Source organism: Pan troglodytes, chromosome 6, assembly GCF_028858775.2.
Source record: "Pan troglodytes isolate AG18354 chromosome 6, NHGRI_mPanTro3-v2.0_pri, whole genome shotgun sequence".
Lineage (NCBI taxonomy): Eukaryota > Metazoa > Chordata > Mammalia > Primates > Hominidae > Pan > Pan troglodytes.
In genome coordinates, this window is record NC_072404.2 from 96,811,941 (window position 1) to 96,826,991 (window position 15,051).

The following is a 15,051-nucleotide window of genomic DNA, read 5'->3' on the forward strand; positions in this document are numbered from 1 at the left end:
GAATTAGTTTTCAGCTGGACCAGTGTCTGGGTAACCGGATTTAAATATATATATATTTTAACATGACTACTTTTGGTCAAAAGTAGTCTTGCAATAGCCCATGTGCAAGAAATAAACAAAGCTAAATGGCTTGTTATAAAGACCTGGATCTGGGCTCACTGCACCATGGTCAAAACAAGTCAGTACCCTTCACCTGTCTCTGAAGACAATGTAACCTGACAGAAAGGAGAAATCAATACAGCTCCATGAGGTAGCTTCATTTGCTATGTTTCTGTTTCTCAGCCCAGACTCCGGAAGCACTGGCAAGAATTTTCAATAGGTTTCAATGTGGTGGTCCTTCAGCTTTTTAGAGTCTACTGACCTTATCCAGAGCTGCCTGTACCTCAGCTTCACTTTCTGTGTCCAATGCTGACGTGGCCTCATCCAGCAGGAGGATCTTGGGGTTGCGAACCAGGGCACGTGCAATGGCGATCCTCTGCTTCTGCCCACCACTCAGCTGGGCCCCTCTCTCTCCAACCAGGGTGTCAAATTTCTAACACAGAAAACATGGATCAGCTCTTGAAGTAACTTAAATTTTAAAAGGCTAGGAATTCTATAGAACTACATAAAGACAACATGGAGCTTTGTCTTAACTATTTTAATGTATCATAAAGTATGATAAGATAAATGAATTCTGAATTATAAAAAACTGACATATGCTGTATAAAATTTTATATTAATCATCTACCAGGCTATAATCCTTTAACCCCTAACTGAGTCATTCAGGGGACTTATCTAGCAAAGTTGGACAATCTTGCATCTCAAACATTATTAGCTAAACCTTTGAAGAATAAACTCAGTCCTATGAGGTGAAATTCTAATTTCAAGGACAGCTACTTTATCAGAGGCTTTACCTGTGGTAATTTCATGATAAACTCATAGGCGTTGGCCTCTTTGACAGCTTTCTTTATCTCATCCATGGTTACATTTCCACGGCCATAACGAATATTTTCAGCAATTGTGGTGGAAAACAGCACCGGCTCCTGACTCACCACACCAATGATTTCCCTCAGATAGTTTACATTAAAGTTCCTAATATCCTGCCCATCAATGTTAATCTGAAAGAAAGATTTCCTATTAAGTATTTAACCATCTAATAGCTGAAGTATCAGGACCATTCATGAAAAACATCCTACCTAATATTTAACTTGGTTCAGTGTTTAGAAATAATAATTAGAAATAAACAGCAATATGCAAGAACAAAAATAAAAAACTTATGCTCTCTCCTGATATTTATTTTCATATATACAGTTTTTTCATGGAAGGATTATTTGCCATAAACAATTTTGGGTTTTATGTTTTTGGCATACCATTATTTTTATGTTCCAATATTAAATTTAAATAAAAATGCACACTTAACCTTCCTGGTCTACATATAATTTTGATAGCTTATGGCGTTCTGCTTTTTTTTTGAAATGGAGTCTCGCTCTGTCGCCCAGGCTGGAGTGCAGTGGCCCGTCTCCACTCACTGCAAGCTCCACCTCCCGGGTTCACACTGTTCTCCTGCCTCAGCCTCGAGAGTAGCTGGGACTACAGGCGCCCACCACCATGCCCGGCTAATTTTCTGTATTTTTTAGTAGAGACGGTGTTTCACCATGTTAGCCAGGATGATCTTGATCTCCTGACCTCGTGACCGCCCGCCTTGGCCTCCCAAAGTGCTGGGATTACAGGATTACAGGCGTGAGCCACTGCGCCCGGCCCATGTTTTGCTATTTTTTACATGCTTAATTTACTTCCTTTCTTCTTAAATATTTGACTTACTTCAATATTTATTGCAAGAGTAGAGAATTACTAAGTTGAAGATTATGATTTATTTTTTCTCCCTTGACAACAATTGCTTACATATACAATGACTGGATTTGCTGGGCATTTGTTGCTTGTTAATAAAAGGCTAAATAATTATCTTAAAACATTTTAATAACTTACATTGTCAACAGGAATATATAAATATATCTGTTTCATTGTAATTTACTAGCACTGGGTTTTATCATTTTAATCTGTTTTCTTCCAATTAATAGGTATGAGGTGATAGCTTATATCTGTTTTCATTTGTATACATTTATAAATAAAGTTGACCATTTCTTGAAACTTTTTACAAATCTTTATATATTCCAGAGAGTCGCATGTTCATAATGAGCAGGGTTACCTTCATATATTCATATTAACTTCTCTAATAATAAATATAATACTTTTTCCATATATAATAAATCTTTTGTTCCAATTCATTACTTTATTTTTGTCCTTTTTTTTTTTTCAATTTAGAGACAGAGTTTCATTCTGTCACCCAGGCTTTGGAGGAGCATAGTGGTGCAACCATTGGTGCAACAATAGCTCACTGCAGCCTTGAACTCCTGGGCTCAAGTGATCCTCCTGCCTCAGCCTCCCAAGTAGCTAGGACTATGGGTGCACACCACCAGGCCTGGCTATTTTAAAAAATATTTTGTAGAGACAGATTCTCATTAGTTGCCCAGGATGATTTCAAACTCCTGGCCTCGAGTGAACCTCCCACCTCAATCTCCCAAAGTGCTGAGATCACAAGCATTAGCCACCATGTCAGGCCTTTATTGCTTTCTTTCATCATAGTTTTATTGGTTTTTATTGGAAAGAGGCTTAAGGAACAACTGAATTAATCAATTATGCCACTGGGCATTTTTTTCTATTATTTCAGTGGTAAGAAAATTGTTAAATCGTGATGTTAACAGTGAATATCTCTGAGTTATAGAATTTCTGAAGATCTTTTTTTTCTGTTAACATATGCTTTCTTTAAAAATGTCAATCGTTTCAATAATAATTTAATTCTCAATGGTTGGTATTTTACCAGGTTCTTTTTAAAAAATAAAGAAAATATTTACACTTGAACCAACCCAGAGTTTACTTTAGTAAATGAGAATGGGCCTATGTTCCCCCATAGTAATATCAGATTTTTCCAATAATATTAATTTTATTAAATTAAATAAATAGTTCCATGTATTGTAGAAAATTATATATTAATTCTGGAGATCTCTGTTCTGTCCCAATGCCTTTTCATGATTTCTGGTTTTGGCATGCCATTATTTTTACTTTTTACCTTATAATCTTCTGTTTTCACAATTATTGAATTATAATCCATTTTAATATCAGATAAACTCAATGCTCTAAAATTGGGACAACTGAGGAAATTCTGAATATAGCTCATGGACTTGTATATTGCATTAATGTTAAATTTACTGATTTTTATCATTGTTTTGTGGTAATCTAAGAGAATGTCCTTTTTAGGAATGTATTCTGAAGTATAAGGGTATACATAATACACACACACACACATAAACACACACATACACACACACACGGAGAAAGAGAAGATGATAAAGCAAGTGGGTCAAAATATAAACAATCTAAATCTGGGTGAAGGATCTGTGAGTTCTCTAGTTATAATTTTCTGTAAAGTCAAATTTATAGCAAAACTTTTAAATGGCAAAAAAACATACCCTAGGCTATTACTGTCCCTGTGTTTCTAGAATTTTCTCAAGAGACTAGTTTCTTAAGAGACCATCCCACTTTCTCCCTTAGATATTCCAAAGTTTAAGAAAACTCAACTGTCTTGGATGAATTTAATTGCTGTCCTAAAATATCTGGTGACCCTAATTGTCATCAATTGTTGCCAACAATTGCTATATGGAATATGTTTGACCAAACTCTAACTCATTGAAAGTAATCCTCTCAGTGGTTTGTAGACTGCTTTGCAGTAATTTAATGTGTTATGAAAGCTTAGTCAGAACAGAGGAGAGCTTTGTCCAGCTTCCACAGCTTTTATGACTTTTATTTAATGCATTTGTGAAACCAGCCCAAGGTTGTGAAGGCATTACCCATAGGCATTGCCATTTTGTAGGCTTTTTACCAAAACTGGATTCACATGCAAATTTGTTACTGAAAAACCAATTTCAAAGGGCCAATTTGTATCCAGCTTCCCACTCTGGAAAGCTTGGTTCTTCCCACTTACTGTGCCCTCATCAGGGTCATAGAGCCTCTGTATCAGCTGGACCGTTGTGCTCTTCCCACAGCCACTACTTCCAACCAGGGCCACCGTCTGCCCACTCTGCACCTTCAGGTTGAGGCCCTTCAAGATCTGTAAGGAAAATGAGAAAAAAGAACACACTTCACAACAAAGCCCTAAAATGGGAATAATTCGATTCAGTTTGAAATTTGAAAAAAAAGTATCAAATAAGGGAATATAACCCCCAAAGGAAAAGGCACATAAGTATCAAAATAATAGAGACTTTATTCTTTAAAATGATTCAACAATCAACCTCAGTTAGGAATTCCTATAAATATTACTTACAGTACCTTGACGTTAGCTCGAGAAGGGTAAGAAAAGTGAACATCATTGAACTCCAAATTCCCTTGAATGCTGTCTGGTTTGTGTCCTCTCTCTGAAAAACTGTCAATTTTAGGATTCTAAATAAAACAAAATGTAATGACTATTCCATCATAGCACAAACAAGTTGCATTTTTAAGGAATATGATTCAGCAAATTCCAAAAATAGAACCTGGAATGTCACAATCCCCTTTACATAAGAAAAACCCAAGATGAAGATTGTGTGTATATGTATGTGTGCTGTTTAAAGAAATACTCCTTTTCAGAAAATAGTGTTTTCCTGAAAAGTACATAAGAGATATTCATCTCATTTCATATAATATTTCCCTTTAAGTTTTTGGCATATCCTCATAAATTTTCTAAATGGTCGGATATGCATATTTATACAAGTGCAATAACAAAAATATGCTATAATTGATATATATTATAGCCAAGTATTTCAGCATTTAGTGAAAATTAGCTCATTCCTAAATAATAAATGTAATAGATTGAACTGAGAAGATTGAATGGTTGATTATAGCAGTTATTTAGAAATAATGTAAACTTTTAATACAATCAGAAACTGAGCACTTTTCTCACGACTTGGATCAATGAAAAAGGAAATTGCTTAGATTAAATGATCAAATTTCACTTAGCTACCTTGCAATATTTGAATGCAGTGACTTACTTTTTTACGTCAAAACTTTTTCTTTTTCACTGTAGTCAGTTTATTTAATGTAGTTTATTTAAAATCATACCAAACATGCAGTGATAATTTTTTGGAGAGGGGGAACCCACAGCAAAATATACTGTCAATTTTGGTCCCACCGATAATTTATCTACCCCCCATCCCATATAGAAATCATAAGATTCTCAGTCTGGCTACAACATGAAAGTGAAAAAGATAAAAACTAGGAAGAGAAACGTCTTTGCTCTGCACTAGTGCAGATGTCCTTTTCCAAAATGAGATCAGTATTATTATGTTATCTAAAGATACATTTAAAAATATTAATAAGAGGTATTTTCTTTCATTTATTACTAACAGGTCATTCATTTCATATAATTAAATGTCACTTTAGTCAGTACAACTTATTCAATGTAGTTGATTCAAAAATATGCAAACTAAAGCCAGATTTAATTATACAAGCTCAAAGACTTCTTTTGGCACTAAAATAATAAATGACTTACATTATCAATAATATCAAAGATCACATATGCTGCTCCTCTTGCATTGGCAAAAGCATCAATACATGGGGCAGCCTGACCAACACTGAAAGCTCCAATTAGGATTGAAAAAAAAACCTGAGCAAAATAACATGAGGAAAAGTTTAAGTCACATTCTGGCATTCATTATTATCTAAAATGTGATGTATATGTAACATACTACATAAAGGATTAAGTTTAGGTTTATCCTTTCCTTTTTTTTTGCAGAAGAGCAACATTTGCAAGGCTAATATAGCATTTTATTGCCTGAGTGGGTCTATTTTCTCAAACTACCTGTTGTTCTCCTGAATACATACAGAGTTAAAATGATTTTTCAAACCTATTTCATTGACTCACTCACAAATGCCACCAGAAAGAAACATTTTCAATCAGTATTATTATTCCATCCTATATGATTTTCTCTAACTATGCATGGAATTACATAGACGGTTCGATATAAAACATGGCAGATTTTGGCCCCATGTAATGCTCCTAAAAAGCACCATGTCACATATATTTTTAAAGATTTTTAACATAAAAAGTAACAGTTTGCACATCATAAAACATAAAATCACTCCAGTGTGCACTGGTTAGCAATTCCTTTACACAGTTATTCTGTACTGTAGCATACAACACTTAACACATTTCCCTTCACAGTATTTTTTCACTAGGAAAATGAATTGATATAAAGAAGCTCAGAATACAGCTTCAGGAATCCAGATTATTAGCATAACTTAACTGAGAAAAACATAAGTGAAGATAAATTATTTTTTTCTCTCAGGGCATGGTAAAACTTCTACATATAATTTGGCTTTTCTCAAAACACAGCAACACTTCATGTTACCCATAACTCAAATATCAGTTAAATATCTATCCCCCATCTGCAATACAGATAAGGACCAGTAAGAAAGAAAAATAATGTTGACCAAAATAGTTGCCATAAGGTTAATGCAATACAGTCCCTGCCCTTTATGCAGAGGGCTTTGCTTGGGCTCCCTCTGGGGATAGCACTCTCAGCCCTACCGGATAGGTGTCATTATCCACATACTACAAATGAGGAAATTAAGGCCAGAGAGGACAAACTCATCACCAAAGGTGAACGGTTGTCAGGATTCAACCTCCCTTCTTCATAAAACATCAATAGTAAATGAGGAAGTGAAGAAAGGGTGGCAAGCTTCCAAACCGACTGCCAGAGAGAAGATGGAAGTGAGAAAAATTAGACTCAGCATTAATGAGGGCTCACCAAGTCGAACACCCACGACCTCTCAATGAAGTCTGAAGATACCACTGCATAAAGCATTCTGAAAATATTCACTTTCATAATGACCCCAAGTCATCATCAAAGGGCCAAATTATGCTCAGTATCCTCATTTTAGCAAGATATTAAAAGATTTCTATTTAAATAGTTACATATTGTTCTGAGTCTCTGACATGAAAAGATGGTCACAAAATATTGGTAGTTCATAAATGTGGTTACAAAAAGATATACATAGTATGATCCCAGTTTTGAAAGAAAACAATGTGTATATATACAGAAAATGACCTGGAAGATATATGCCAAAAATTATCATCAAGAGAATATAAATTATTAGATTGTAAGTAATTTTAAATTCTGTATCCTAATCCTTTGTAAAATTAGTATATATTATTTTAACAATCATAAAATGAAGCTATCTTCATTTTGATAAATAAAAACAAACTAACATAACATCTTGTATTTCAGAGAGCTGATTGTTTTAAGTGATATAAATGTAACATTTTCTTGTGCAATGACCTATTCTGTAATAATGATGCTTACTTTCTTATACAATAAAACTCAACTGCAGAGGGAGGATGGCTCCCATCCATATTTGTTTATTCCTAAATTCATCCCATTTTTATTTCCTTTTATACATTGTATATGTTTCACAAATGGTCTAACCACATGCTATTTTCTTATCCACACTCATAATTATGACTTGTATATACTAGAAAGTCAGCTCTGCCCACTGGACAGTGGAAAGATTCACTAAAAACAAAAACCTATAATCATGTTCATCTTTCAAAAAGGAGCGATATCAAAGAAAAGAGAAGGTAGATGGAGAAATAAGATTTTCATATTCTTCATAAATGTTAGGAGAACTACTTACTGTCATTGCATTTCCAATAGTATATTCTTTTGATATGACTAGAGTGGATCCATACCAGAAGGCCAGTGCATATGATGCATATATTAACAGGAAGGCAATACCCATGGAAATGTTTGCTGAAATAGCTTTTTTAATTCCAATCTCTTTGGCATTTTCTAAATGTTTCTGATACCTACCAGAAAAATGAGAGGGAAAACGTTATAATTAAGAATAACAATCCATAGTCCGAGTCACACTCGGCTCCTATATAGTTGGAGGTTTAAGTAACAAAGTCAGTCAAGGTAATGAACCCATGGTGAGACCCAGATCTTTGGGAATTGAACTAATTCAGGATCAGCCAGGCCTAGAACAGATCCAAGCCTTCTCTTTACTGGCCCGGTTCCATTTCCCTTCATCCATTCCAAGCCAACCAACATTCCTGTGGTTATTCCAGAATTGAGGGCTCACCCTGGGATATGGAAGAGCTTCTCCATCACCTTCACGGCAATATCACAAGTCAGGGTTAAGAGGGAATGAGAGAAACCAAGCCAAACCAGAACTGATTGTAAATGCCACTGGAACTCATAAACAGTTAGATTCTTAACTCTGGTCAATGTCTCTTCTCTGGAGAAAAGAAAATCGTCCCTCTATTGTCCACTGGGTGAGGGATGAAAATTTTCATGTTGTTGTACATAAACATAGGCTTCTCTCTTTGACTTTTTTAAAAATCAGGCTGACCTTCATCTGTCAAGCTAGATACAGGTTATAAGGTAGTCACTACTTATGGAATATGAGTTCTTATTCAATTTTTCCAGACTTTAGTTTCATATATGAAAAATGGATTTAATAATGCCTAATTTGCAAGATAATTGTGAGGTTGGTAGATAATTGTAGAAAGTAGTATAGTAGCTGGTTCATAGTTAGCAAGCCTGATCATTTCTCTTACTATTATATTAGTATCATTGTGTTCAACTTTTATCTCTTCCTGAGTTTTGCTCATTCTATTACTATCATATCTTTGAATCATAATTCAAATGCATTATTACTGGCTGCTGGCATTTGATATAAAGTTTAAAATATCTAGAATGATTCTGTTAAATTACAATTTTTTTTCATCAAGTTAAATCAAATCTACTTTTCCATACTAGACCCAGAGGGTATGTAAAATTTAATTTGGGCTCCCTGAAATTTAAAGAAAAATCCAATGGGTATGCAATGACACTTCGAGGGGAAAATATCACACAAACTAGGATATTTTTCTTTGTGACAAAAAAAAAAACAAAAAACAAAACACAGCAACACCAGTTTTAGTGTTGAACCAAATAAAACATGAGAATTCATTAGTCTTTTAAAAAACATATTCTGCCATCAGAAGGTTTGTCTTTTTTATTGCGTAAAGCACCCAGGTCTTCAGGGTGCTTTCCTCTGGTTGGGGGCTGCGTTCATAGAGCACAGCTGCATCTCTGGGGGTAGCCAGCAGGCCACAGCTAGTGCTGTGATTTCTCCTGTGTGGCTGAGCCTCAAGGCGTGGCAGGAAGACTTGTGTCTGCCCAGTGTGACACACAGCTCCAGTGACAGCAGCGGACACACTGTAATTACCTTTGTTTAGGTGGCTCGCTTACCGGGGCTAATGGAGCGGCACAGATTACACTGACATCCTGAGGTCCAACTGAGGGTTAGTGTGGTCTGTGTGGACTATTGTGTACAGGAAGCAGCAGTGAGAGAGAAAAAAGGAAGAGGTTAGAGGACCAGAAACATGTTGGCTTTGAAGAGGGATTAAGGAATAGAAAAGTAGAAAATTAAATGGGGGGAATAAGGGAAACTTTGTCTTTAATGCTAGAGAATTTCCAGAGAATTTTTATATCCAAGAGTTGTGAGTATCAAGAGTCCCATAGAATAGCCAAAGAAAATACTTTATATGGAATCATACTTCAACTACAGTAGGGGATATTGTTATTTAAATAAAACCCTAAGTAATTATTTTCATTTAAGTAGAGCAGAATAGCCTTTTTCATAGGTGTATTCTTATCCCCAAACTCATTGAGATATACACACTAAAGATGTATACACAGCTTTTCATATGTCAATCATGCCTTGATAATTTTTTCAGAGAAGAGTTTGCAACATGCCTCCAGATACTGGTCAATTTTCCAGGCTTATCCTGGATCATTAAAGTTGAAAGCCAGAGGCCTGGGTGGGAAGCCCTGCCTCATTGTTATGGAGGACCCACAAGGCCCTACAAAGAATTCTGGGCTATAACTAGCAAGTCGATGTTTTCTCAGGTTTTTCTCTTCTATATTCCAGTTCATAGTCATTAAGGGAGTAAAATAAAATAAAAAATATTTTGATAAGTATTTTTAATATAATTATTTTCCTTTGTAACCCTACTTATTTTGTTTTTGGGGGCTTTTATTTATTTATTTTTTGGTTTTTAAAAAATGTTTACTCTTTTTTTGTGATAGAGGCTCACTCTATCATCCAGGCTGGAGTTCAGCTCACTGCACCCTTGACATTCTGGGCTCAAGGGATTCTCCTGCCTCAGCCTCCTGAGTAGCTGGGACCACAGGTGCACACCACCACACTCAGCTTATTAAAAAAAAAAATTGTAGAGCCAGGGTCTTACTACATTGCCCAGGCTGGTCTTGAACTCCTGGATTCCAGCTACCCTCCTGCCTTGGCTTCCCAAAGGGCTAGCATATTTTGGTTTATGCATTTAAAAACAAGGGAGTCCATTTGTATTATCACATAGCCAAAAGAGTCCATGGAGCATAAAAGATTAAGAATCTTGCTTTAGAGTCTGACATTCAACTATAGCCATCAGTAAAGGGTGCTTATAATTTATGCGAGAAGGGTTAATATTAGGAAAGGGAAGGTAAAAAACACATACCACAAAAGAAGAAGCAACAAAATGTAAAAACACATTCTTTAAACCAGTGGCTAAAGAACCTTCCTGACCTTTCCAGCTCTTTGTTCTGGCCCCCGAAAGCTATCACAGTCCTGATGGCCCCCAGAGCCTCTTCTGCCACGGCGCCTGCTTTTGCATAAGCAGCTAGTTCTTTGTCACTAAATGCCGAGAGTATCTGGACAGAAAAGAAACAGTGATCACTTTTGTATAGGGAGAAAAGTTTAAAGGCACTCTGGTCAACTCTTTAACCTACTTTTTCTTCCCAAACCCTCTCCTTTAACAAATATTAAAGTCATGTAGCAAATGCCAGTGTTCTGGATCCAATGGCTGCGTCCACATCCCTCAAAGGCTATATCTGACCCATCCTGGTGATAGGCTCCCCAAGAGTACTCAGGAAAAAAGAAAATCCACACATAATTCTCTAAATAGCACTCTTGGGAACACTGTCAAGTTCCACATCTACTGTTTTTCTTTGTTAGTTGTAAGGTAAAATAAAATAAAACTTTACTGCTTTGAAAGAATTTACCATTCTTAACTTTATTGTGTCACAATTTTTTTTTTTTTTTTTTTTTTTTTTTGAGACGGAGTCTCACTCTGTTGCCCAGACTGGAGTGCAGTGGCACGATCTCGGCTCACTGTAACCTCCACCTCCCGGTTTCAAGCGATTCTTCTGCCTCAGCCTCCCGAGTAGCTGGGACTACAAGTGCACACCACCATGCCTGGTTAATTATTTGTATTTTTAGTAGAGACAGGGTTTCACTGTGTTAGCCAGGATGGTCTCAATCTCCTGACCTCGTGATCCACCCACTTTGGACTTGTGTCACAATTTTTAATTACTATAAAAACAATACTTCCAGACCTCCTCATGGGCATTCTGCTGAATAATAAGATAGCCAAACAAGATGTTTCAGGAGAAAAGCAAAGGAAGAATCAAAACAAAAGAGATACAGGTAGTTCACTGTGTAAATCATCAACGCCAGGATGAGCAAAAATTGCCAGTAAAATTTCTCAACTCTGAAGTGTTGGCTAAAGCAGAATACATTTTGTGTATTTTATTGCCAGGCAAAACTGGCAGAGTGCCACTTAACCATCACAGGTAATGATTAAAATAAATAGAACAAATCCAAACTCTATTTAAAATTTTTATGTTCATGCAATAATTTGAGGGAAATGTTATATTTTAAAGTTGCACTTCCTTAACTAAGGGTAATCGAAGTAAGAACTGTGAATTTTTTTTTTTTTTTTTTGAGATGAAGTCTCACTCTGTCACCCAAGCTGGAGTGAAGTGGCATGATCTGGGCTCACTGCGACCTCCACCTCCTGAGTTCAGCGATTCTCCTGTCTCAGCCTCCCAAGTAGCTGGGATTACAGTCATGCACCACCATGCAAGGCTAGTTTTTCATATTTTTAGTAGAGACAGAGTTTTGCCATGTTGTCCAGGCTGGTCTGGAACTCCTGACCTCAAGTGACTTACGCACCTTGGCCTCCCAAAGTGCTGGGATACAGGAATGAGTCACCACACCCAGCCTGTGACATTTTGAATTATGTTAAAAATTAATTTCCTTATGAAAGCATCATATTAACACCATGTTACTGGATGTAGTTTCAACTGACATTTAATGTAGACCTGCACAGGTACAAGTACGAGACTTCTGCATATTAAAGATTACCGTGTGCAGGGGTTAACACACATAAAAAGGCCCAGCTTTCACATACCTTTGCCCAAACGGCTGCAGAGAGTCCCAGAATAGGGCTGATGGCCATTATCACAAGGGTGAGCTTCCATCCTCTGATGAATCCCACTATGAATCCTGCAAAAAACGTGGCTACTGCTTGAAAGAACATTCCAACCTTGTCACCAATTCCTTCACTGATTTTGGAGATGTCACTAAAAAAGATCACACCTAAGTGGTTACAGGCAGGAGGTTTCAGTTAGAAAGATGAAGTAGACATCCAACAAACACATAGACAAGTAAAATTTGTTCACTGACTGCAAGCCTCTTTCAGAGTCTTAGCCTCTTGAATAACATCTTCCCCACCTAAACACCGCACAAAGGAAGAAATTCAGGATTAATCAATGCTTCTAATAAGTTAGTACCATTAAGTTGATACTATTAAATGAGTCAATCCTATGAGAGAAGCATTAACATTTTGAGCATACAAATGTATCTGTTTAAAAGCAAGAATTAAGAAGAACATTGCAACAATAATAAGCAACAGTAATAGGGAAGTATTACTGCATTTCTTCTTATAGGGAAGTAATAGGGAAGAGATCTTTGCTTCTACTCTTGCCCCTATTCTCAACCAAGTCTATTCTCAACACAGCAGCCAGTGGGATGCTTTGAAAATGCAAGTCTGACCATGCTACTCCTCAGCTCAGAAACTTCCAGCGGCTGCCATTTCACTGGGTGAAAGCTGAAGTCTTGAAGTCTTTGTGGAGGTTTACAAGGCCCTAAATGTCTTGCTTTTCCCTTTTTTTTTTTTTTTTTTTGACTTATTTGCTCAGGATGCCTTTGCCAGGACTCCCAGTCAGGAAAGTTTATCATCTATCTCCCTCTACTGGAATGTAAGCACCAAAAGGACAGAGATCTGTGCTTTGTTCACTGATATATTACGAACACACAGAATGGTACTTCACACATGAAACACCCTCAAATATTTGTTGAATAAGTGAAGAGTCGACAATTACTAAAGCAAGTCTCTTTGTAAATTAATTCAATCATCTATTCATTGATTCAACCATCTTTACTGACAGTCTAGCACCTGTCAGGTCCTGCAGTAGAAAGTTCCATGAGAAATAAACAGGTATAAGATGTGAGTTCAGTCCTCAAATAAACCTACTATGCACCTTGGGGGAAAGCCAACATGCAATGGCATAGGCTATAGGTGCTGCTAGACATGGCTGCCAGATGATCGATTTCTAATATAGATCAGATGCTCAATCTAGTAACATTTTTCATTTAAAATCTTTCCTTGACATATTTTCACACAGTAATTAATTTCTATATGAAAGTGTGACATTAACAATGTACCTACTCTGTTAGCCGCGTATTGAGTTCAGTGGTGTCGTTGATGTCAAACCATCCTATTTCCTGTCGTAGAATAGCATGAAAAAACTTCTGCCTAATTTTCCTGATCTGTCGACCAGCTGCCAAAGTCCAAAATGAAACTTGTATATAGGCAGCAACAAGAACTCCAGCACCCAATCCTGAGTAGTAATATGCATATCTGAAAAAAAAGAGAAAGGCTCTATTAAATACCTTCTCTTTTCTTTTTTCTTTTCTTTTCTTTTCTTTTCTTTTCTGAAACTGAGTCTCACTCTGTCACCCAGGCTAGAGTGCAGTGGCACCATCTCAGCTCACTGCAACCTCCGCCTCCTGGATTCAAGTGATTCTCCTGCCTCAGCCTCCCGAGTAGCTGGGATTACAGGCATGCACCACCATACCTGGCTAATTTTTGTATTTTTAGTGGAGATGGGGTTTCACCATGTTGGCCAGGCTGGTCTCGAACTCCTGACCTCAGGTGATCTGCTCACCTCCGCCTCCCAAAGTGCTGGGATTATAGCATGAGCCACCGCCCCCACCCTACCATCCTTTATTCATCTCTTTCAGGAGAAATTTTCAGAACTGGAAATTAATCAATTTACTAAACTTATAACAAAAACTGTATAGGACATTATAACAAACAGACATTACATTTTTCTTTTTTTAAATTATAAAGTGATGAGCTCCATGATGGCAAATCTATTTACTTGAACTGTTAGCCAAAGAAAATGGATAAATTTTTGTTGTTAACTGCAAAAAAGTTAATGATTTGTTTTTAACTGATATTGATAACTTGTGGATACAATTTAACTCCTCTTTAATAATTATATTCTAGACTTGTATATCTTATTGTACTGAAAAGTTCACTACTATTTACATATTGCAAATATAGTAATAAGCAGATTGAACATGTGAAATCGCCCTTTCCATATTGATTTTTCCGCATTCTTTATAAAAAGAACCAAAAAACTTTGTTCCTATTTGTCAGAATTTGAAATATTTTAAAAAAAGATATGATAAAATGTCATGAATTCGAACGAATTTGGAATGTTTTACCAAATTAGTAGAAAGTTAGTATTTTTAAAAATAATAAGTACATATCAATACTTTCAAATTTTTATTATCTAATTTTACAAACTGCTTCCAGATAGACACCTTTCAGGCCTTTTAGCATACAGACAGCACTCGTTACAATCAGCAACACTGCTATGCAGACATACAAACATCATGCTTACAGGCTTTAGAGATTTCTATTGAGAAACTAGAAGGAGGAGAAAATGCCATAAATGACATTATTGGATCAAATGACAAAATTGGAATATAGATGTTATATTAGATAAAAGTACTGAAATTTACTGAAGCTAATAGCTGTACTGTGATTATGTAAGAAAATATCCTTATTCTTAGGAGTCACACTGC

General features: G+C 36.3%; 1 protein-coding gene across 8 annotated transcripts in view; it reads right to left on the bottom strand.

Moving 5' to 3' along the window:
- The window catches only part of ABCB4 (ATP binding cassette subfamily B member 4), an 85,954-nt gene that overhangs the window by 49,305 nt on the left and 21,598 nt on the right, over positions 1-15,051 (bottom strand). For 4 of the 8 annotated variants that reach the window (XM_016957668.4, XM_001160982.8, XM_024357900.3 and 1 more), the window contains exons 6-14: positions 13,625-13,816; positions 12,305-12,476; positions 10,639-10,763; positions 7,705-7,876; positions 5,561-5,674; positions 4,363-4,473; positions 4,019-4,144; positions 894-1,097; positions 362-532 (exon numbers count right to left, since the gene is read on the bottom strand). In XM_016957668.4, the coding sequence (XP_016813157.4) occupies positions 362-532; positions 894-1,097; positions 4,019-4,144; positions 4,363-4,473; positions 5,561-5,674; positions 7,705-7,876; positions 10,639-10,763; positions 12,305-12,476; positions 13,625-13,816 (1,387 nt within the window). The remainder of the gene's footprint in view (positions 1-361; positions 533-893; positions 1,098-4,018; positions 4,145-4,362; positions 4,474-5,560; positions 5,675-7,704; positions 7,877-10,638; positions 10,764-12,304; positions 12,477-13,624; positions 13,817-15,051) is intronic. The other 4 variants (XM_016957669.4, XM_063814649.1, XM_063814648.1 and 1 more) reach the window with 1 other exon arrangement.